This window comes from Salmo salar, chromosome ssa11 (assembly GCF_905237065.1).
Source record: "Salmo salar chromosome ssa11, Ssal_v3.1, whole genome shotgun sequence".
Taxonomy (NCBI): domain Eukaryota; kingdom Metazoa; phylum Chordata; class Actinopteri; order Salmoniformes; family Salmonidae; genus Salmo; species Salmo salar.
Window position 1 is genome coordinate 90,181,714 of NC_059452.1, and position 20,391 is coordinate 90,202,104.

General features: G+C 44.5%; 1 protein-coding gene across 2 annotated transcripts; it reads right to left on the reverse strand.

The window, feature by feature from the left end:
* Positions 1-10,849: 10,849 nt before the first annotated feature.
* stx5 (Syntaxin-5) lies at positions 10,850-20,144 on the reverse strand. 2 transcript variants are annotated; one of them, XM_014128927.2, is made up of 11 exons: positions 20,041-20,144; positions 16,607-16,841; positions 14,720-14,790; positions 14,525-14,580; positions 14,375-14,445; positions 14,122-14,238; positions 13,952-14,008; positions 13,730-13,811; positions 12,871-12,971; positions 12,539-12,660; positions 10,850-12,340 (listed from the first exon to the last, which is right to left on the reverse strand). In XM_014128927.2, the coding sequence occupies exons 2-11, from the start codon at positions 16,820-16,822 to the stop codon at positions 12,181-12,183; spliced, it is 1,053 nt and encodes a 350-aa protein (XP_013984402.1). In that variant the 5' UTR covers positions 16,823-16,841; positions 20,041-20,144; the 3' UTR covers positions 10,850-12,180.
* Between the last annotated feature and the right edge of the window lie 247 nt (positions 20,145-20,391).

The following is a 20,391-nucleotide window of genomic DNA, read 5'->3' on the forward strand; positions in this document are numbered from 1 at the left end:
ATTTGTGTGTGTTTGTGTGTGTGCAGCAGTAAGGTTGTGGTTATGCTTTCCAGGGCTATGCAGTTGATAGAAGTGAGCTCCCAGAATACCCCGATCAATGATCGGTTGTGGTGTGATGTGATGATGTGATGTGATGGGTGTGATGTGATGTGATGGGGTGGCAGGTATCCTAGTGGTTAGAGAGGTGAGCCTGTAACCCGGAAGATTGCCAGTTCAAATCCCAGGTCTGATGGTAAAAATCTGTCGAGAAGTGAGCTGGCAACTGAAGGGTTGCAAGGCACTTAACCCCACACAACAGCTCCCAATGTGGCAGCCCCCTGCACCTCTCCCAAAACCTGGATGTGTTTGGGTTAAAAGTGGAAGTTCAATTTCGGTTGGACCTTGTGTGCAATTGACCAATAAAGTGATCTTAATTCTTACCACGCTCCTATCTTTCCTGTGTATATATCTTCTTCCATACTTCCATCTTCTTCCATTTTCCTTCCTGTCTCTCTTCCTCTCCAAACCAACTTGAGAAGTGCCAGTTTATTTCTGCATCCACACAGCTAATGAAACATTTGAAATGTATGAGGTATGTATTTTGTACTACAGTTGGACTCTACACATACAGCTGCCAGGTAGCATATTCGGTATCTAGAATACCTTTAACTATTTTTCAGAACTGTGCTGTATCAAAGAGATGTTATTACCATCACAGTACCAAACAGAATGGGTGAAATTGGTTGGAATTTCACAACCACAAGGAGAGGGCATCAGGAATGGGACTGACACAATTTACCAAACCTACAGTGGCCTCATCAACTTTAAACACCAAATATGGACTACTACGCATGATCAATGCTGTTTTATTATTCATGATAATACCAGACTGTTTTGGTGTGACAGCAACAACAAGTTCACCATTGACATGCACTTTAATCACCATTAGCACTCTCTCTCTTTCTGTCTCTGTCTCACTGATGGGTCAAGTCAATGTCAATTAACTGATGATTGAATAAACAAAATGTATTTGGCTAATGGTGTGTTTAAGCTTTGAATTGGAATAAATGTTACTATATTTTGAGGGAATGAAAATTCTGTACTGTGTTCTCATACACTCTTCGAAAAAAAAGGTTTTATCTAGAACCTACATAGGTTATTCGGCTGTCCCCATAGGAGAACCCTTTGAAGAACCCTTTTTTGTTCCAGGTAGAACCCCTTTGGGGTCCATGTAGAACCCTTTTCACAGAGGGTTCTACATGGAACCAAAAATGGTTCTACCTGGAACCGAAAAGGGTTGTCTTATGGGGACAGCTAGATAACTCTTTTGGAATCCTTTTCTAAGAGTGTAGGATTCAAATCCTAAATTCCCTAATGGACTCTTAGCTCGGTATCACTGACCAAAAAGACCCCTCTGAGGAAATCTGGATGAAGCATGAGACACCTTCAGAGACTGTGTTCCTCAGAGTGACCCTGTTTGTCAGAGAAGGAGTCTCTAAGATTAAAAAGCCCAGTTTGCAATTAACTGATGTACCTATATGCTGTTAATTCTGGGCCTATTGCCATCATTGTCAGTGAGTATGAAATATATTAGTCACCTACTCAGTTTAACAAGGCTTTGACAGGAAAACATAAACTTTCTCCCTCTCTCACTGGCCAGATCAGCTTCCCGGGGCGGTCTCTTCCCTTGTCACTGCATATACTGGAGTCATTTAATCATTGTACACTATGTTAAATGAAACATAAAAATAAGCAAAATAAGCATAAATATAATACTTGCATGCAAATGGTAAGACGGTCTATCAAGAAAATTCTTGGAAGTTATACCAGTCTTTCTTCTATACTGTACTACTGGTGCACTGGCAGACAAGGATCATTTGATTAGCTATATACACCCACCAAAGGAACTTTGAGACACATTTAGCTTCGTCAATTCAATCTGTGAGAGAGCCTACAGATCCCCTTTGCTCACAAAAAAACTGAACGGAGTCCAACTGCTATGAAACAGGAGTCTTATTACTCAGAGAGCTGCGAGTCGGTAAATCAAGGCCAAGCACAGACAGAGGCATACAGGAGATATACTGCATATACTGACAATATTGAAGTAAACATAAAAGAGGAACTGATTACTCAGAGAAGGAAACAGACAGGAATATACAATAATGAATATAGTGCTGACAAGAATCAGAATATCTGGTCTGAGTGGAAACTGGACATTTGACGATGAAAGTACAGAAGAGGGAAGGGGTGAAACTAAAGTGTTAGAATTGTTACAATTGCCTTGAGCCAACCGGTGGCCAGAAGACCATCAACCAATATAGACTCCCTTCAATAAACTCTAGAGACTCAATGGTGTAGAAATAGTGACGTATTGCTGACAGAAGATTAAGAATCAAAGATTTTTGTTCAATCTGTTGGATTTGTCACAGCCCCTGATTAATTTCAAGAGATCAACATGGAAATAATAACTGAATTGGAAGAGAAAAACATTTTCAATTAATAAGAAATTATTCTCAAAATGTCAATACTGTCAAACACCATTGTTGTTGTCATCAACACCATTGCAACTTAGCTTGTAATTTCTAAGAGGAAAAGAGAAGAAAATGTAAGAGTCCTTACTTATGTTCCCTCAGAGATGACTGCAGGACTCAGATTCCCATTTGTTCTTCTCCTCCTTGGTTTCTTAGTATTCTCTGTCTTGGCAAGATGTTTACCTAAACAAAGACAAGTGAGAGAAAGCAGAAAGAATACAGAGAGAGCGATGAAGAGAGAGAGATGAAGAGAGAGGTGATCAGGGAGATAAGGGGCAGATTTACAAGGGATGGGCAACGGAGTGAAAAACAAGCTTCATTGGGATGAAATGTCTACATTGATTTAACTGATGGCAAATTGACCGGCAATTACATGCGAAAAGGAGAGAGTGGGTGGTGGTGAGGGGAGAAACAAGGAAAGGAGGGATATGAGAAGTAAAGAAGAGGTAGATGATGACTTGACTTCCATCATGAGCACTTTTTTCAATTAGGGCCTTTTTACATCTAAGCCCCCTTTCTGCCATTTTTGATGATGCATGGACTTCTGGGTCTGGAAATGGATTTGTTTGCAAGCGTCTGCAATTTTGTCCCATTTAGTGGAAGATGGGCTTGCCACAATGCACTGATAACAAGAAGTAAAATATTGTTACAAGGCGGCAGTAACGGCTGTCGTCGGATATAGACCAAAATGCAGCGGGGAAATGTGCACTCATCTTCTTTATTATACTTGGACAAGAAGGAGAACCAAAATAAACACGTACACAAAGAAAACACAACGACTATTCACAGGCTGGTAAGGCACAAGGCTATACACAGAACATAGAAATACACTAACATAGAACAGTGCCCAAAAACCCCCGGAATATATAAATCAAATACCCTACTAAACAAACCACCACCCCGAACCACATAAAACAAATACCCTCTGCCACGTCCTGACCAAACAACAATAACAAATAACCCCTATTACTGGTCAGGACGTGACAGTACCCCCCCACCCCAAAGGTGCAGACCCCGGATGCACCTCACACAAAAAAACAAAATACCCCAAAACAAACATAAATCCCCTAAACTAAAGGGAGGGAAGGGAGGGTGGCTGCCGTCAACGACGGCACCTGTGCTACACCACCCCTCCCCAACCCACCTATACTGGAGGTGGCTCAGGTTCTGGTCTACAGCCACTCAGACTGTAGGCAGACTCACTCGGTTCCGGGCCGTAGGCAGACTCACTCGGTTCCGAGTTGTAGGCAGACTCACACAGTTCGGAGTTATAGTCAGACTCGCTCGGTTCCGGACCGCAGGCAAACTCACTCGGTTCCATTCACCCCTCTCCGAACTGTGGGCCGTCTCACTCGGTTCTGCACAGTGGGCCGTCTCCCTTGGTTCCGAACTGTAGGCCGTCTCACTCGGTTCTGCACAGTGGGCCGTCTCCCTTGGTTCCGAACTGTAGGCCGTCTCACTCGGTTCCGGGCTTAACACTCTTACCGGATACTCATGACGGGGTACTGTCGTCGGATACTCTGGACGGGGTACTGTCGTCAGATACTCTGGACGGGGTACTGTCGTCGGATACTCTGGACGGGGTACTGTCGTCGGATACTCTGGACGGGGCACTGTCGTCGGATACTCTGGACGGGGCACTGTCGTCGGATACTCTGGACGGGGTACTGTCGTCGGATACTCTGGACGGGGCACTGTCGTCGGATACTCTGGACGGGGCACTGTCGTCAGATACTCTGGACGGGGTACTGTCGTCGGATACTCTGGACGGGGTACTGTCGTCGGATACTCTGGACGGGGCACTGTCGTCGGATACTCTGGACGGGGTACTGTCGTCGGATAATCTGGACGGGGTACTGTCGTCGGATACTCTGGACGGGGCACTGTCGTCGGATACTCTGGACGGGGTACTGTCGTCGGATACTCTGGACGGGGTACTGTCGTCGGATACTCTGGACGGGGCACTGTCGTCGGATACTTTGGACGGGGTACTGTCGTCGGATACTCTGGACGGGGTACTGTCGTCGGATACTCTGGACGGGGTACTGTCGTCGGATACTCTGGACGGGGTACTGTCGTCGGATACTCTGGACGGGGTACTGTCGTCGGATACTCTGGACGGGGTACTGTCGTCGGATACTCTGGACGGGTACTGTCGTCGGATACTCTGGACGGGGCACTGTCGTCGGATACTCTGGACGGGGCACTGTCGTCGGATACTCTGGACGGGGTACTGTCGTCGGATACTCTGGACGGGGCACTGTCGTCGGATACTCTGGACGGGGTACTGTCGTCGGATACTCTGGACGGGGTACTGTCGTCGGATACTCTGGACGGGGAACTGTCGTCGGATACTTTGGACGGGGTACTGTCGTCGGATACTCTGGACGGGGTACTGTCGTCGGATACTCTGGACGGGGCACTGTCGTCGGATACTCTGGACGGGGCACTGTCGTCAGATACTCTGGACGGGGTACTGTCGTCGGATACTCTGGACGGGGTACTGTCGTCGGATACTCTGGACGGGGCACTGTCGTCGGATACTCTGGACGGGGTACTGTCGTCGGATACTCTGGACGGGGCACTGTCGTCGGATACTTTGGACGGGGTACTGTCGTCGGATACTCTGGACGGGGTACTGTCGTCGGATACTTTGGACGGGGTAATGTCGTCGGATACTCTGGACGGGGTACTGTCGTCGGATACTCTGGACGGGGTACTGTCGTCGGATACTCTGGACGGGGTACTGTCGTCGGATACTCTGGACGGGGCACTGTCGTCGGATACTCTGGACAGGGCACTGTTTCCGAATACTCGAGGCTGGGCTGACGCACCGGAAGCCTGATGCGTGGGACTGGTAGTGGAGGTACCAGCCTGGGGACACGCACCTCAGGGCTAGTGCGGGAAGCAGGAACCGGCCGAGTGGAACTGGTATTACGCACTGGAAGCCTGATGCGTGGTGCTGGTACTGGAAGTGCCAGTTTGGGAACACGCACCTCATGGCTAGTGCGGGGAGCAGGAACGGGCTGAGTTGGACTGGGCTGACGTATTGGAGGCCTGGTGCGTGGTACTGGTACTGGATATACCGGGCCATGGAGAAGCACTGGCGGTCTCGATCGCACCTCCTGCACAACCCGTCCTGGCTGGATGGAACTAGTAGCCCTGTACGAGCGGAGTGCTGAGACAGGGCGAACTGGGCTGTGCAGGGGCCTGATGGTTGCCGTGCGTAGAGCGGGCGTAGGGTAGCCTGGACCTAGGAGGCGCACCGGTGACCAGATATGCTGCGCAGGCATCCTCCTACCAGGCTGGATGCCCACTCTAGCACGGCACTTGCGAGGGGCTGGGATCACTCGGACCGGACTGTGCGTGCGTATGGGCGAGATCGTGCGCACTTCCGCATACCTCGGCGCTCTCCACTCCAAACGCTTCCCATAAAAAGCACGGGGAGCTGGCTTAGGTCTACTGCCTGGCCCAGCGTGTTCCCCTGTAGCGTTCCCGGTCTTCGCTCCACTTTCTCCATGGACCTTCTCCGGCCATAATCTCCTCCCACGTCCACTTTTCCCGATAGTCCATATTATTCTCCCGTTGCTCCTTACCCCGCTGCTTGGTCCTTGGTTGGTGGGAGATTCTGTAACGGCTGTCGTCGGATATAGACCAAAATGCAGCGGGGAAATGTGCACTCATCTTCTTTATTATATTTGGACAAGAAGGAGAACCAAAATAAACACGTACACAAAGAAAACACAACGACTATTCACAGGCTGGTAAGGCACAAGGCTATACACAGAACATAGAAATACACTAACATAGAACAGTGCCCAAAAACCCCCGGAATACTTAAATCAAATACCCTACTAAACAAACCACCACCCCGAACCACATAAAACAAATACCCTCTGCCACGTCCTGACCAAACTACAATAACAAATAACCCCTATTACTGGTCAGGACGTGACAGCGGCTTAGCAAAAAAGTACAACAACGTAGTAACTGCCGTGTGGGTTGGTCGTCTCATGTAGCTTGTGGTAATGTTCTCACACATATACACTCAGAGACTTCATTTCACCATTTCTATAAAATTGAAGCTTGCCAGTGACAATTGATTTAAAAACATTACAGTCAGTATCCAATAAATACATTTTACTATGGTTTTCTCATATTCCTCCAGTCTATACAGTGTTCAGTGCATGACATTACAGAATTGTGGCCATGTATGGTAGCTGACTGAGGCTGAAAGACGTTTCCCCATAGGTCCAACACACCACCTGCAAACCACCAGCACACTCTTACACAGTAATCGATATGCCTAGGAACTTTACACTTTAATCTAATCGCATCTTGTCCAGAAAGGCTTTTAAACAAGGATGAGAGAGAGAGAGAGAGAGAGAGAGAGAGAGAGAGAGAGAGAGAGAGAGAGAGAGAGAGAGAGAGAGAGAGAGAGAGAGAGAGAGAGAGAGAGAGAGAGAGAGAGAGAGAGAGAGAGAGAGAGAGAGAGAGAGAGAGAGAGAGCAAACAAGCCGCTGTTGAATCAATTTACAGCAGCTAAGGCAAAAACCATCTGTTTGCCACCATGTGTGAGAGGCTGGGTATGCACAAGATCGGCATGACGCCACTTCACCCTCAAAGCGATGGTTTCGTGGAGGGTTTTAATAATCTCTGCCAAACACAGCGTGACTAGGACAAACATCTGCCTATGGTTCTCATGGCGTGCTGCTCCGCTGTCCAGTACTCCACCTTCGCAAGCCTGTCCTACTCATGCACTACTCATGCTGCTTGGTCGGCCCCGTGACAGCCTTGCCGTCCCCCCGACGCCCGGGGTACGCCAGGAGACAGCCAACATCATCAGCAGAGAGAACAGCTGTTGAACGCACGTGTGAGGCAGAAAATTACCCATGATGTGCACACCCAGGGAAGGCACTTTGAGGCTGGGGAGCTGATCTGGGTCTACAGCCCCCTGAGAAAGAAAGGACAATGCCCCAAGCTGGACAGTCACTGGTGGGGCCCTGCAGGTTCCTGGCGAGGATGGGAGAGGTGGTATACTGAGTCCAGCTGTCTCCCAGGGGGAGAAAATTGGTACTGCACCTGGACAGGTTAGCCCCATACAGACGAGCCTCTAACCCCAGGAACCCCCACAGCCGCTCCCTCCACACACACGTCCAGGCTCCGCAGACAGGGCTCGACATGGCCCACTCACACAGTCTCTCCTGTGCCACTGCATGGTTCCCCAGAGCCACAGACTGTATCCCCCTTGCCCACATCGTTTCCCTCCATTTCCCTGCCTTCATCTCGTGCATCAGAGGGACAGCCCCCTACCACAGACTGAGCCCCCTGAGTCCACGAGTGGACACTCTGCCCCCATCACGCCTGCACAGACAAAGGAGACCTCTGGTTCGCTTCCGAGACTTTGTGTGTTCTGTTGTTTTTGATGTAGTCATGATTTGGCCTTAACCCTGTATATGTGGGGGTTTGGCTAGTAAAATGTTATTTATTTCTATTGTAAAATCCCCCTAATAAATAAACTGGAGATGGCGACTGTGCTTCTGCTCAGACGGTGGCAGTTATTTCCAAACTAAATCAAGGCACGTTAAGCTGCCAGTGGCAGGGGAAATGTTGATCACATCAATAAGGGGCTCACACAGACTTCTATTAACAGCGGGTTACAGTTTAGACACACGCTTCTGTACTCACTTAACTTCACTAGGGTAGGGGGCAGCATTCGGAATTTTGGATGAAAAGCGTGCCCAAAGTAAACTGCCTGCTACTCAGACCCAGAAGCTAGGATATGCATATAATTGGTAGATTTGGATAGAAAACACTCTAAAGTTTCCAAAACGGTTAAAATAATGTCTGTGAGTATAACAGAACTGATATGGCAGGAAAATATCTGAAGAAAATCCATCCAAGAAGTGCTATTATTTTGAAATGGCTGTTTTTCCATTGAAAGCCTATCCACCATACAAAGACTTATGACCCAATTCACGATCCCTATGGCTTCCACTACATGTGGCCAGTCTTTAGGCATTGTTTCAGGTTTTTACTCTGAAAAATTAGGGAGAAACACCACTTTCAATGAGAGCACAGTGGAAATTTCCAGACATGAGTCCTGCGCGTGAACGGGAGCGTGCCTTTCTTGATTTTCCTTTTCTATTGACGAAGCTATTGTCCGGTTGAAATATGATAGATTATTTATGACAAAAACAACCTGAGGATTGATTATAAACATCGTTTAACATGTTTCTACGAAGTTTTATGGTACTTTTTTGTTTTTTCATCTGTCTGTTGTGACCGCGCTTTGTTCCAATGGATTACTGAACAAAACGCACCAACAAAACTGAGGTTTTTGAATATAAAGAGGGACTTTATCGAACAAAACGAACATTTGTTGTGTAACATGGAGTCTTGGGAGTGCAACCATATGAAGATCATCAAAGGTAAGTGATCAATTTTATCGGTATTTCTGACTTTTGTTACACCTCTACTTGGCTGGTTACGGTTTGTAATGATTTGTCTGCTGGACGCTGTTCTCACATAATTGCATGGTTTTCTTTCGCCGTAAAGACTTTTTGAAATCTGACACTGTGGTTGGATTAACAAGAAGTTAATCTTTAAACCGATGTATAACACTTGTATGTTTTATGAATTTTTATAATGAGTATTTCTGTTTTTGAATTTGGCACTCTGCAATTTCACTGGATGTTGGCCAGGTGGGACGGTAGCATCCCACACCCCCTAGAGAGGTTTAACAGAGGCTATCACAGGATAAAGTATACTGTCATACATTGCCTCCCATTGGATCAGTCACTTATTCTTAGTTACTCCTGATTATTTATATTAATTGGACATTTTTAATTGAACACACTTTAATTGGATCAACAAAATATAATGACTTGTTCCATCAACATAATTATCATTCTACTTATTTGTTTATGAATGTATTTCAAGATAGAACCATATGTTGATCTGTGGCTTTGTTTGTAAAATACATGTAACTTGTGTAAAACTGGTCGGAACTTTTACATGCTTTGTTCTCCTGGCAAACATACCCTATCTACTCTGAACTATCAACACACTGTGTTCACTTAACACTCTCCTCTAGTTTGCAACCTTTCCCTTTCTCCTCAGATGTTCTGCTGGACATGTGTTCTCCTCCACAGAGCCCACCACAGTCCCAGCCCAGCACTCCCCAGAGGAGCTGGTCGCCCACACCCTGGTGCTGGAGTTTGGAGCCCTGCTGAAACACACTCACCGTCTCCACCAAGAGAGGCTGACAGAAATATGCAGACGTTTACTACAGCTGACTAGGACCATCCCCGAGGCAGACATACACTGTTACCCCTGGGAAACTAATGGAGCTCAAGGACCTTTGTCTGTAATGCAGTTATAAACAGTAATTAATGCAGAATGCAAAGCGCTATGTCTGCAGAAAACCAGGCACAGCTCATCACCCATATAACACCATCCCTACCGTGAAGCTTTGTGGCAGCATCATGCTATGGGGATGCTTTTCAGCGGCAGGGACTGGGAGACTGGTAAGGATAGAGGGAACAAGGAATGGAGTCAAATAAGAGGTAAATCCTTGATGAGAACCTGCTTCAGAGTGCAAACGACCTTAGACTGGGGCGAAGATTTACATTCCAACAGGACAATGACCCCAAGCATACAGCCAATGCAACGCTGGAATGGCGTCAGAACAAGAATGTGAAGTCCTTGAGTGGCCCAGCCAGAGACCAGACTTAAATTCCATTGAAAATCTGTGGAAAGACTTGAAGATTGCTGTTCACCGCCGCTTCCCAACTAACTTAAGAGAGCTTGAGAAAATCTGTAAGGAAGAATGGGAGAAAATCCCCAAATCCAGATGTGCAAAGCCGATACAGACATACCCAAGACGACTCAAAGCTGTAATCGCCGCCAAAGGTGCTTCTACAAAGTATTGACTCAAGGGTGTGAATACTTAAATAAATTAGTTATTTCTGTATTTCATAAAATCTCTGAAAACATGTTTTCACTTTGTCATTATGAGGTATTGTGTGTGTGTGGATTGCTGAGGGGGGAAAAAAACTGTTGAATTCAGGTTGTAACATATCAAAATGTGTAATAAGTCAAGGGGAATGAATACTTCCTGAAGGCACTGTATATGTTCTGTTTCTTAATGGAAGATTTCATTATTCTGAAATACAAGGCTATGTAAATAAACTGTTCAGCTTCCAAAGAATACAAACAAACTGTTTGACTAATTTAGAATGAACCCTAAACTTGATAACAATAAACCTATATGTCAGTGTTATGGTGGTGACTAGACTAAAACAAACACATTCCTGTTGACAATGAAAAAACAAAACTTTTAAAATTATTTTTAATTTTTGCTTACACATTTGCAGTTTCTACAACAAAAGCTTATGATAAAATACAGAAATTAGGGGTATCAATAAAATTAGCAGTGACCTACAATACTTCCTCCAAGATATCCAGAGACAGAGGAGAGCAAATGTGTGAAACCGTTTTTTTTTTTAAATGTCCATTCCAACATTTCTGGGTTCCAGAATATGAGCTAAGCAGATGAGTTTGTATATATGAATATTTTTTGTGTCTCCAAGTCATTCTCTTGAACAAAAAGGAGAGACATAACAAATCTGAAGTACAATTCATTTACCTTTACAGATACCTCAGAGACATAGATAAAACAGAGATTTAGTCCCCAAAAAATGTGTGAACACTGAACATTTATGAAGTGTGTGTGTATGTGGATGGGTATTAGGGGGAGGAAGGGGGTGAAAATGTAGAACATACGTGTGTAAAACATCACTCATCTGGTGTTATGCGCAGACTCTGATTCAACATCATTTAAATAACCGGTTTATGGAAAATAATGCATCTTAATTCAAAGATATTCTATGGTAGCTGTAAAAGGCAAAGCAGTTATGCACATACAGTTCAGTATCTGACTAGAGAAAATAAAAGCATCAGAAGTACTGGCAATGCTTCACTTACACAGTACATTCATTTATCTCAGGTCAACCAGGGCAAGTTGACTGTCATGATGGATGTCCTTTCATATGCATGATATCATTGTGGAACACAATGCATGTACAGTTTAGGTTAAGAGTGGCCAAACATTTCCTATCAGCTTTTCTAACCATCAAAGAAGAGATTGAAGGTCAGAGGGCATTCACATGGCCTTGTCAATCAGCCCTAACCTCCTAAAGGAGGTATTACTGCTGGCAGTGAGGTGCATTGTGAGGAGTAACGTCTCAGAGATTCAGCATACAGGTCTTTTAAGGCCAAATAAATCTACCAGTTTCCTATTCCGACTCAATTTCTCTTTGGATTGACCCTGTCCTTCAAGAAGTAGGAATGTTTTCTACAAATTACAGAAATAACGCATGAAGACAACAAAGAGAGTTTCAATCCAACTGCAATAGCCTTCTATCCTGCATCATAGATTTTATCCTAATTTATTCACTCCATTTAATGGATGGTAATAATAATAATCATATTTTTCATCTTCTTTCTACCATACAGCTATTCATTATCAACATAACCACATCTTAGCATATGCAGAATTGTGTGTTAGTAGTGGTATTTTCTTTAAACCACAAGGAGAGAAAGTATGAAACATAAAAGAGAAACTGCTCTCCTCCAGCACAATTCCTCCCTCTCTCATCCCTGCTCCTCAAGCAAAGAAGACCACAAAGATGATGAAGAAGACTATGAGGACGAGGAAGATTTTGACCATGAGCCAGCGGTTGGATGAGACAGACTGAAAGTACTTGAGGATCTCTGAGTGTGCCATGTCCACGTTGAGCTGAGTGTCCTCCACATTGGCATCAATTCTGCAGGAAAGAGGATGGGAAAGGGGAGGTGAATGAGGGTCAGAGGTTTCATTAACCTGCTTACCACTGCATGCCCTGTCTGATCATTGCTGGATATGCGAGCTCAACAAAACATCAGAACAACAATGTTATATCAGGGGGAAAGCATCTTAACTAGTGGCTTGATAATCTCTGGCTCTCTCTTCATGTCTCCCTCACCTCTGCACTGTCTCCTCCTGCTCCTTCACCATGTGGGCCAGCTGCTGGAAGATGGAGCCCAGCTCTACGATGGTGGTCTCTATGTTCTGCATGGTGTCTGAACGGCTCTGGATGTACGAGTCCTATACAAACACACCATAAGAGTGACACCACTTAGAATGTATGCAAATTATTAAGCAACAAACAGTATTATTGATTGACACATGAATCCAGAAACAAGTCTCAGTCAATAAAAGGATTTGTATCGAAAGAGGAAAGTGTGTTTTAAATGTCACTGTTATTGTCACCATCATTATAATGCTTCTCATCATCAAGAGGATTGGAGGTAATACCTGTTCATTCATAAGCTGCAGCTGTTGGCTGGCACGGAAGTCCATGTCTATAGAGACTTCAGCTGTCCTTTTAGAGTCGTCCTGCATTAACAATGAGGTCCCTGCAACAACAAAAAGAGAGAGAGAGAGAGAGAGAGAGAGAGAGATAGAGAGAGAGGAGTGTAGGGGGGAAAGAGAGAGAGACAGAGAGAGAGAGAGAGAGAGAGAGAGAGTTGGGGGAGAGAGACAGAGAGAGAGAGTAGGGGGGAGAGAGAGAGAGACAGAGAGAGAGAGAGAGAGAGAGAGAGAGAGAGAGATATGGGGGAGAGAGAGAGAGAAACAGAGAGAGAGTAGGGGGGAGAGAGAGAGAGACAGAGAGAGTAGGGGGAGAGAGAGAGAGACAGAGAGAGAGAGAGAGTAGGGGGAGAGAGAGAGACAGAGAGAGAGTAGGGGAGAGAGAGAGAGACAGAGAGAGAGAGAGAGTAGGGGGAGAGAAAGAGAGACAGAGAGAGAGAGAGAGAGAGAGTAGGGGGGACAGAGAGAGAGACAGAGAGAGAGAGTAGGGGGAGAGAGAGAGACAGAGAGAGTAGGGGGGACAGAGAGAGAGACAGAGAGAGAGAGAGAGTAGGGGGAGAGAGAGAGAGACAGAGAGAGTAGGGGGAGAGAGAGAGAGACAGAGAGAGAGAGAGAGAGAGAGAGTAGGGGGGACAGAGAGAGAGACAGAGAGAGAGAGTAGGGGGAGAGAGAGAGAGACAGAGAGAGTAGGGGGGACAGAGAGAGAGACAGAGAGAGAGAGAGAGTAGGGGGGAGAGAGAGAGAGGTCAGGTTGTACTGTTTAGTGTTTGTTTTGTAGTGTGGAGCTGATAATAGTTTATCTTACCGAAGTTGCTGGCATGTAGATGGGAGGAGGATGCTGGGGCTTGAGAAAATTGATCTCTTCGGCTCTTCTGCTCTTTGAGGTTCTGCAGAGGGAAAAGAGTGTGGGGGAGTTGAGAAGAAAATCTGTTTAAAACGGTTTATAAATCAACAAATATACACGGAACATCCAATGAAAACTAGTCTGGTCAAAATATTTACAGTGAAAGATGTGTGTCTGCCTTACCTCTGTCCTGACCTCCAGCACTGACTTGAAGTCGTTTGACATTGATGCCAGTTTGGACTAGAACAGAAAAGGGCTGTTATAAAATGAACGCTACATGGAAAAGTTACATGTACTATTCTTCATTGGATAAAACCAACGGACATATCAGCATGTCAGAGCATGGAAGTTACCTGGAGGGAGACAACGATGGTGTTGGAATGTGTCTGTAGGTGTTTGCCATTCTGACTCTGTCTGGAGCGCACAAGCCCCTGCAGCTGTGCTATCTGTTTATTCAGACTGTTTATGTCCTGGACAAAGAAAAGAAAAAAACAGACATCCAAACAGGCATCTAATAAAGTATTCCTGAACAGCATCCTGTACATATAAACTCTGTAGAGTAACAACAAAGTATAGCAGCTGAATCTACTATATACATCTCCTCACCTGTTTAACGATGTAGGTTAACTCCTCAATCTCCACAGCTTTGTCATCAAAAAGGGATTTCCTTTTGGCAACTAGACAAGATAATAGTCAGTGAGTTCCATATGCACCACCACATTGTGGACGCAAAAACTAAAATAGTTGCTTCCTTACGTATTGTGAGTTTTTCCAGTTTGGCGAAAGTGTTACTCAAGTCCTTCCCAATCCTCCTGTTAAATAGAAAAACCCATAACAAACAGTTGAGTATATGGACACTAATAGAGGGCTATACATAAAATGGATCTGTTCTCATATCATCTACTATTCTCATTCAATAACATGTTAATAACACAGTGTAATGCTCCTAACTTTGCCATGAGTGTAAAGTCACTGCGCTGTCTGACTGCACTGAGGGCTGGCTTGCTGGACTGGACCCCATTCTGAAGAAAACAGAAAGAATAAGGAACATCAATCAACATTGATCAGTGTGCAAATGTCAAGCACAACTATTTTGGTGTGCCTGAATGTTATGGTTCGACAGTTGGTGCTCGTTCAAAACATACAGTACCAGTCAAAAGTTTGGACACACTTACCTATCTAAGGGTATTTCTTTATTTTTACTATTTTATACATTGTAGAATAATAGTGAAGACATCAAAACTATGAAATAACACATATGGAATCATGTTGTAAACAAAAAAGTGTTTAAAAAATATTTTAAATTCTTCAAAGTAGCCACCCTTTGCCTTGATGATAGCGTTGCACACGCTTGGCATTCTCTCAACCAGCTTCACCTGGGATGCTTTTCCAACAGTCTTGAAGGAGTTCCCACATATGCTGAACACTTGTTGGCTGCTTTTCCTTCATTCTGCGGTGAAGGAAAACTCATCACAAACCATCTCAATTTGTTTGAGGTTGGATGAACATGTAGGCCAGGTCATCACTCAGCTTCTTGGTAAAATAGCCCTTACACAGCCTGGAGGTGTGTTGGGTCATTGTCCTGTTGAAAAACAAATGATAGTCCCACTAAGCACAAACCAGATGGGATAGCGTATCGCTGCAGAATGCTGTGGTAGCCATGCTGGTTAAGTGTGCCTTGAATTCTAAATAGATCACAGACAGTGTCACCAGCAAAGCACACCCACACCATCACACCTCCTCCTCCATGCTTCACAGTGGGAACCACACATGCGGAGAGCATCCGTTCACCTACTCTGCGTCTCACAAAGACGCGGCGGTTGGAACCAAAAATCTCAAATTTGGACTCATCGGACCAAAGGACAGATTTCCACCGGTCTAACGTCCATTGCTCAAGTTTCTTGGCCCAAGCAAGACTCTTCTTATTATTGGTGTCCTTAAGTAGTGGTTTCTTTGCAGCAATTCAACCATGAAGGCCTGATTCACACAGTCTCCTCTGAATAGTTGATGTTGAGTTGTGTCTGTTACTTGAACTCTGTGAAGCATTTATTTGGGCTGCAATTTTTGAGGCTGGTAACTCTAATGAACTTATTCTCTGCAGCAGAGGTAACTCTGGGTCTTCCTTTCCTGTGGCGGTCCTCATGAGAGCCAGCTTCATCATAGCGCTTGATAGTTTTTGCGACTGCACTTTAAGAAACTTTCAAAATTCTTGACATTTTCCAGATTAACTGACCTTCATGTCTTACAGTAATGATGGACTGTTGTTTCTCTTTGCTTATTTGAGCTGTTCTTGCCATAATATGGACTTGGTCTTTTACCAACTAGGGCTATTTTCTGTATACCAACCCTACCTTGTCACAACACAACTGATTGGCTCAAACACATTAAGAAGGAAAGAAATTCCACAAATTTACTTTTAACAAGGCACACCTGTTAACTGAAATGCATTACAGGGCACACCTCATGAAGCTGGTTGGGAGAATACCGAGAGTGTACAATGCTGTCATCAAGGCAAAGGCTGGCTACTTTGACAAATCTCAAATATAAAATATAGTTTGATTTGTTTAACACTTTTTTGGTTACTACAAGATTCCATATGTGTTATTTCGTAGTTTTGATGTCTTCACTATTATTCTACAATGCAGAAAATTGTAAAAATAAAGAAAAACCCTGGAATGAGTAGTTTTGTCCAAACTTTTGCTTGGTACTGTACATAACAATAATAAATAAACATCTCTCTATGGTGCTAATCTGTCACATCTATTTTGGTAAAGCTAGTTAACACTAATTCAGAACATATTATTATTAAAAGACATAGGGTCTCTCCATGTTGCTCACCTGTCTCCCCTGTAGTGACCTGCAGACTGACTGGAACTCATTGGTGCGGTCCCTGCCTGACATGTTGCTTATGTCCACCAGTGGGGGAGGTGGCGGTGGACTGGGGGCTGTGAGTTGTGGGTCCTGTGGCTGGATCAGCGGTGACTGGGTCTGGGCAGGCCCCAGGTACACCCCTTCCTGGCTGTTCCTAGGACCGTGGCGACGACGCGTGTTCATGGATGCTCAGGCACATCACCTGCTGGAGGAAAAACGGAGTCAGATTTCAGAATGAATAATGTTAAAGATCCATCAAAAACACTTGTGTACTCAAGAGGACAAGCTCCTCAAAAACTGCCCCGGAAAGCCCTGGGTCTGAAATGAGACAGTAGCTACTAGGCAGTCAACAAGGAGATTGTTTCACTTGAGTTCTTGAGGATAGAATAAAGCCCACAGACCAACTGGTGTGAATGTATACAGACACTCTACAAACACAGCAAAAGAGACACATCCTCTTTAAGAACTTTCTGGGTTTGAAAGTTGCACTCAATACACTGATAGACTAGTCTACTAGACCTTTCTCAAAGAGTATTCGTGTTCTCTTGTTTACTAAAAGATAAAATAACAGACTGGTCAATGAAAAATGTGATAACCAATGTGTGAGGTAAATAACTGTTAGGTAAAACCGTTTTTTCTTAGCCACCACCAAATCCTGATTCCCAGAAAAAGCATCATGTACTGTTACATAATGTGCCCGATTGTAAACATGCTAATAGCTTGAATGACCCATAGCTCAATTCAATCAAGGGGTTTACTCACAACTCAACCAAGAATCTTCTGGTCAAAAAAGTGTGCTTGCTTAAAAAATCTACAAAACCCAGGATTGCAAAATAGAACAATCCAACAAATCCAGATTACAATGTGTTCATCGACCTATACTGGTTGAGGTACTAGCTGTTTATCCACTGAATGCCTTGCACATGTTTGATTGTTAGTTCATTTGTTATTAATTTATTTCACCTTTATTTAACCAGGTAGGCTAGTTGAGAACAAGTTCTCATTTACAACTGCAACCTGGCCAGGATAAAGCAAAGCAGTGCGACACAAACAACAACACAGAGTTACACATGGAATAAACAAACATACAGTCAATGACACAATAGAAAAAGTCTATATACAGTATGTGCAAATGGGGTAAGATAAGGGAGGTAAGGCAATAAATAGGCCATAGTGGCGAAATAATTACAATTTAGCAATTAAACACTGGAGTGATAGATGTGCAGAAGAATGTACAAGTAGAGATACTGGGGTGCAAAGGAGCTAAAAAATAAATAATAAATAACAGGATGGGGATGTTGGATGGGCTATTTACAGACGGGCTATGCTCAGGTGCAGTGACCTGTGAGCTGCTCTGACAGCTGGTGCTTAAAGTTAGTGAGGGAGATATGAGTCTCCAGCTTCAGAGATTTTTGCAATTTGTTCCAGTCATTGGCAGCAGAGAACTGGAAGGAAAGGCGGCCAAAGGAGGAATTGGCTTTGGGGATGACCAGTGAGATATACCTGCTGGAGCGCGTGCTACGGGTGGGTGTTGTTATCGTGACCAGTGAGCTGAGATAAGACGGGGCTTTACCTAGCAAAGACTTATAGATGACCTGGAGCCAGTGGGTCTGGTGACGAATATGTAGCGAGGGCCAGCTGACTAGAGCATACAGGTCGCAGTGGTGGGCAGTATATGGGGCTTTGGTGAGAAAACAGATGGCACTGTGATAGACTGCATCCAATTTGCTGAGTAGAGTGTTGGAGGCTATTTTGTAAATGACATCGCCGAAGTCAAGGATCGGTAGTATAGTCAGTTTTACGAGGGTATGTTTGGCAGCATGAGTGAAAGATGCTTTGTTGCGAAATAGGAAGCCGATTCTAGATTTCATTTTGGATTGGATATGCTTTATGTGAGTCTGGAAGGAGAGTTTACAGTCTAACCAGACACCTAGGTATTTGTAGTTGTCCACATATTCTAAGTCAGAACCGTCCAGAGTAGTGATGCTAGTAAGGCGGGCGGGTGCGGGCAGCGATCGGTTGAAGAGCATGCATTTTGTTTTACTTGCATTTAAGAGCAGTTGGAGGCCACGGAAGGAGAGTTGTATGGCATTGAAGCTCGTCTGGAAGTTAGTTAACAGTGTCCAAAGAAGGGCCAGAAATATACAGAATGGTGTCGTCTGTGTAGAGGTGGATCAGAGAATCACCAGCACCAAGAGCGACATCATTGATGTATACAGAGAAAAGAGTCGGCCCGAGAATTGAACCCTGTGGCACCCCCATAGAGACTGCCAGAGGTCCGGACAACATGCCCTCCGATTTGACACACTGACTTGATCTGCTTTTTTTTAACCTTTATTTAACCAGGTGGGCTAGTTAAGAACAAGTTGTCATTTACAACTGCAACCTGGCCAAGATAAAGCAAAGCAGTGCGACACACAAACAACAACACAGAGTTACACATGGAATAAACAAACATACAGTCAATAACACAATAGAGAACATCTATATACAGTGTGTGCAAATGAGGTAGGATAAGGGGGGTGAGGCAATAAATAGGCCATAGTGGCGAAATTATAACAGTATGGCAAGTATGATAGATGTGCAGAAGATGAGTGTGCAAGTAGCGGTACTGGGGTGCAAAGGAGCAAAATAAATCAAATAAATTACAATATGCTGATGAGGTAGTTGGATAGGCTATTTACAGATTGGCTATGTAACAGTTACAGGTGCAGTGATCTGCTCTGACAGCTGGTGCTTAAAGCTAGTGAGGGAGATATGAGTCTCCAGCTTCAGTGATTGGCCAAACAGTCCAAAATAGCTCAGGCTACTCTCAGAATTCAGTAAAGTATTGTAATGAAGCAAGCAGGGAGCTCGAACCCTCGACCTTCTAGCCCGAAGTCCAGCGCGCTATCGACTGTGCCCCAAAAGCATGCTCGACTGGTAGAGTCGATACCCGCGCTTATAAACCCATGGTCGTTACAGTATATTATATAGGACAAACGGCATCAATATTGATAAATAATGTTAGACATATGTAGGAGAATATAGGTAACAAGCTAGCACTAACAGAAAAGGGAAAGGTTGTGTGGATGGTGAGTGAATGGCAAATGGGCTACTTCATTTCACATGACCCGGTGCCCCGGGTGGGTGGAGATTTCACTTAAGGACCAATGGAATGGTTTAAAATGTTCCAACCCGCACACCCGAGGCAATCGGGCCATGCAAAACTAACACGCCCAATTGTCATAACAAGCCTGCTGCTATTAGTAGCTAGCGTTCTGGCTTCCAAAGCTGAATAAGCCTAACGTTAGCTATAAAATATTGGCACGACAAAAACAGAGTAGATACATGACTAAGCAAGTGTTATCAGGATATCTTTTCGAGCCATAATCAAGTTTCAAATACCAACAATATCTTACCGGTAAATAAATAATATTTATTTGATCACTCCACTGCCTACGAAGGAACTGGTCCTTCCGCTAAACGCTGACGTCAGCGCCACGTATACGTCTAGTTTAGCACATTACGTTGTAAGGGTGCCCAGTTGGACAAATTCTTACCAGTCCATTCATCATGCATGTCTTTGCTGTAGATCCCAAATACATTGGCAGAGAATAGCCCTTACGAGACTTGAACCTAAAATCATACATGTGATCAAATAATTATGTACTAGTTTGGATATTTTTTCACATTATGAAATGGATGTAACCAGGACCTTTGCAGCTTGAATGGCTCATTTGTGTGAAATGTCAGTGTGATGTGTGTATAGA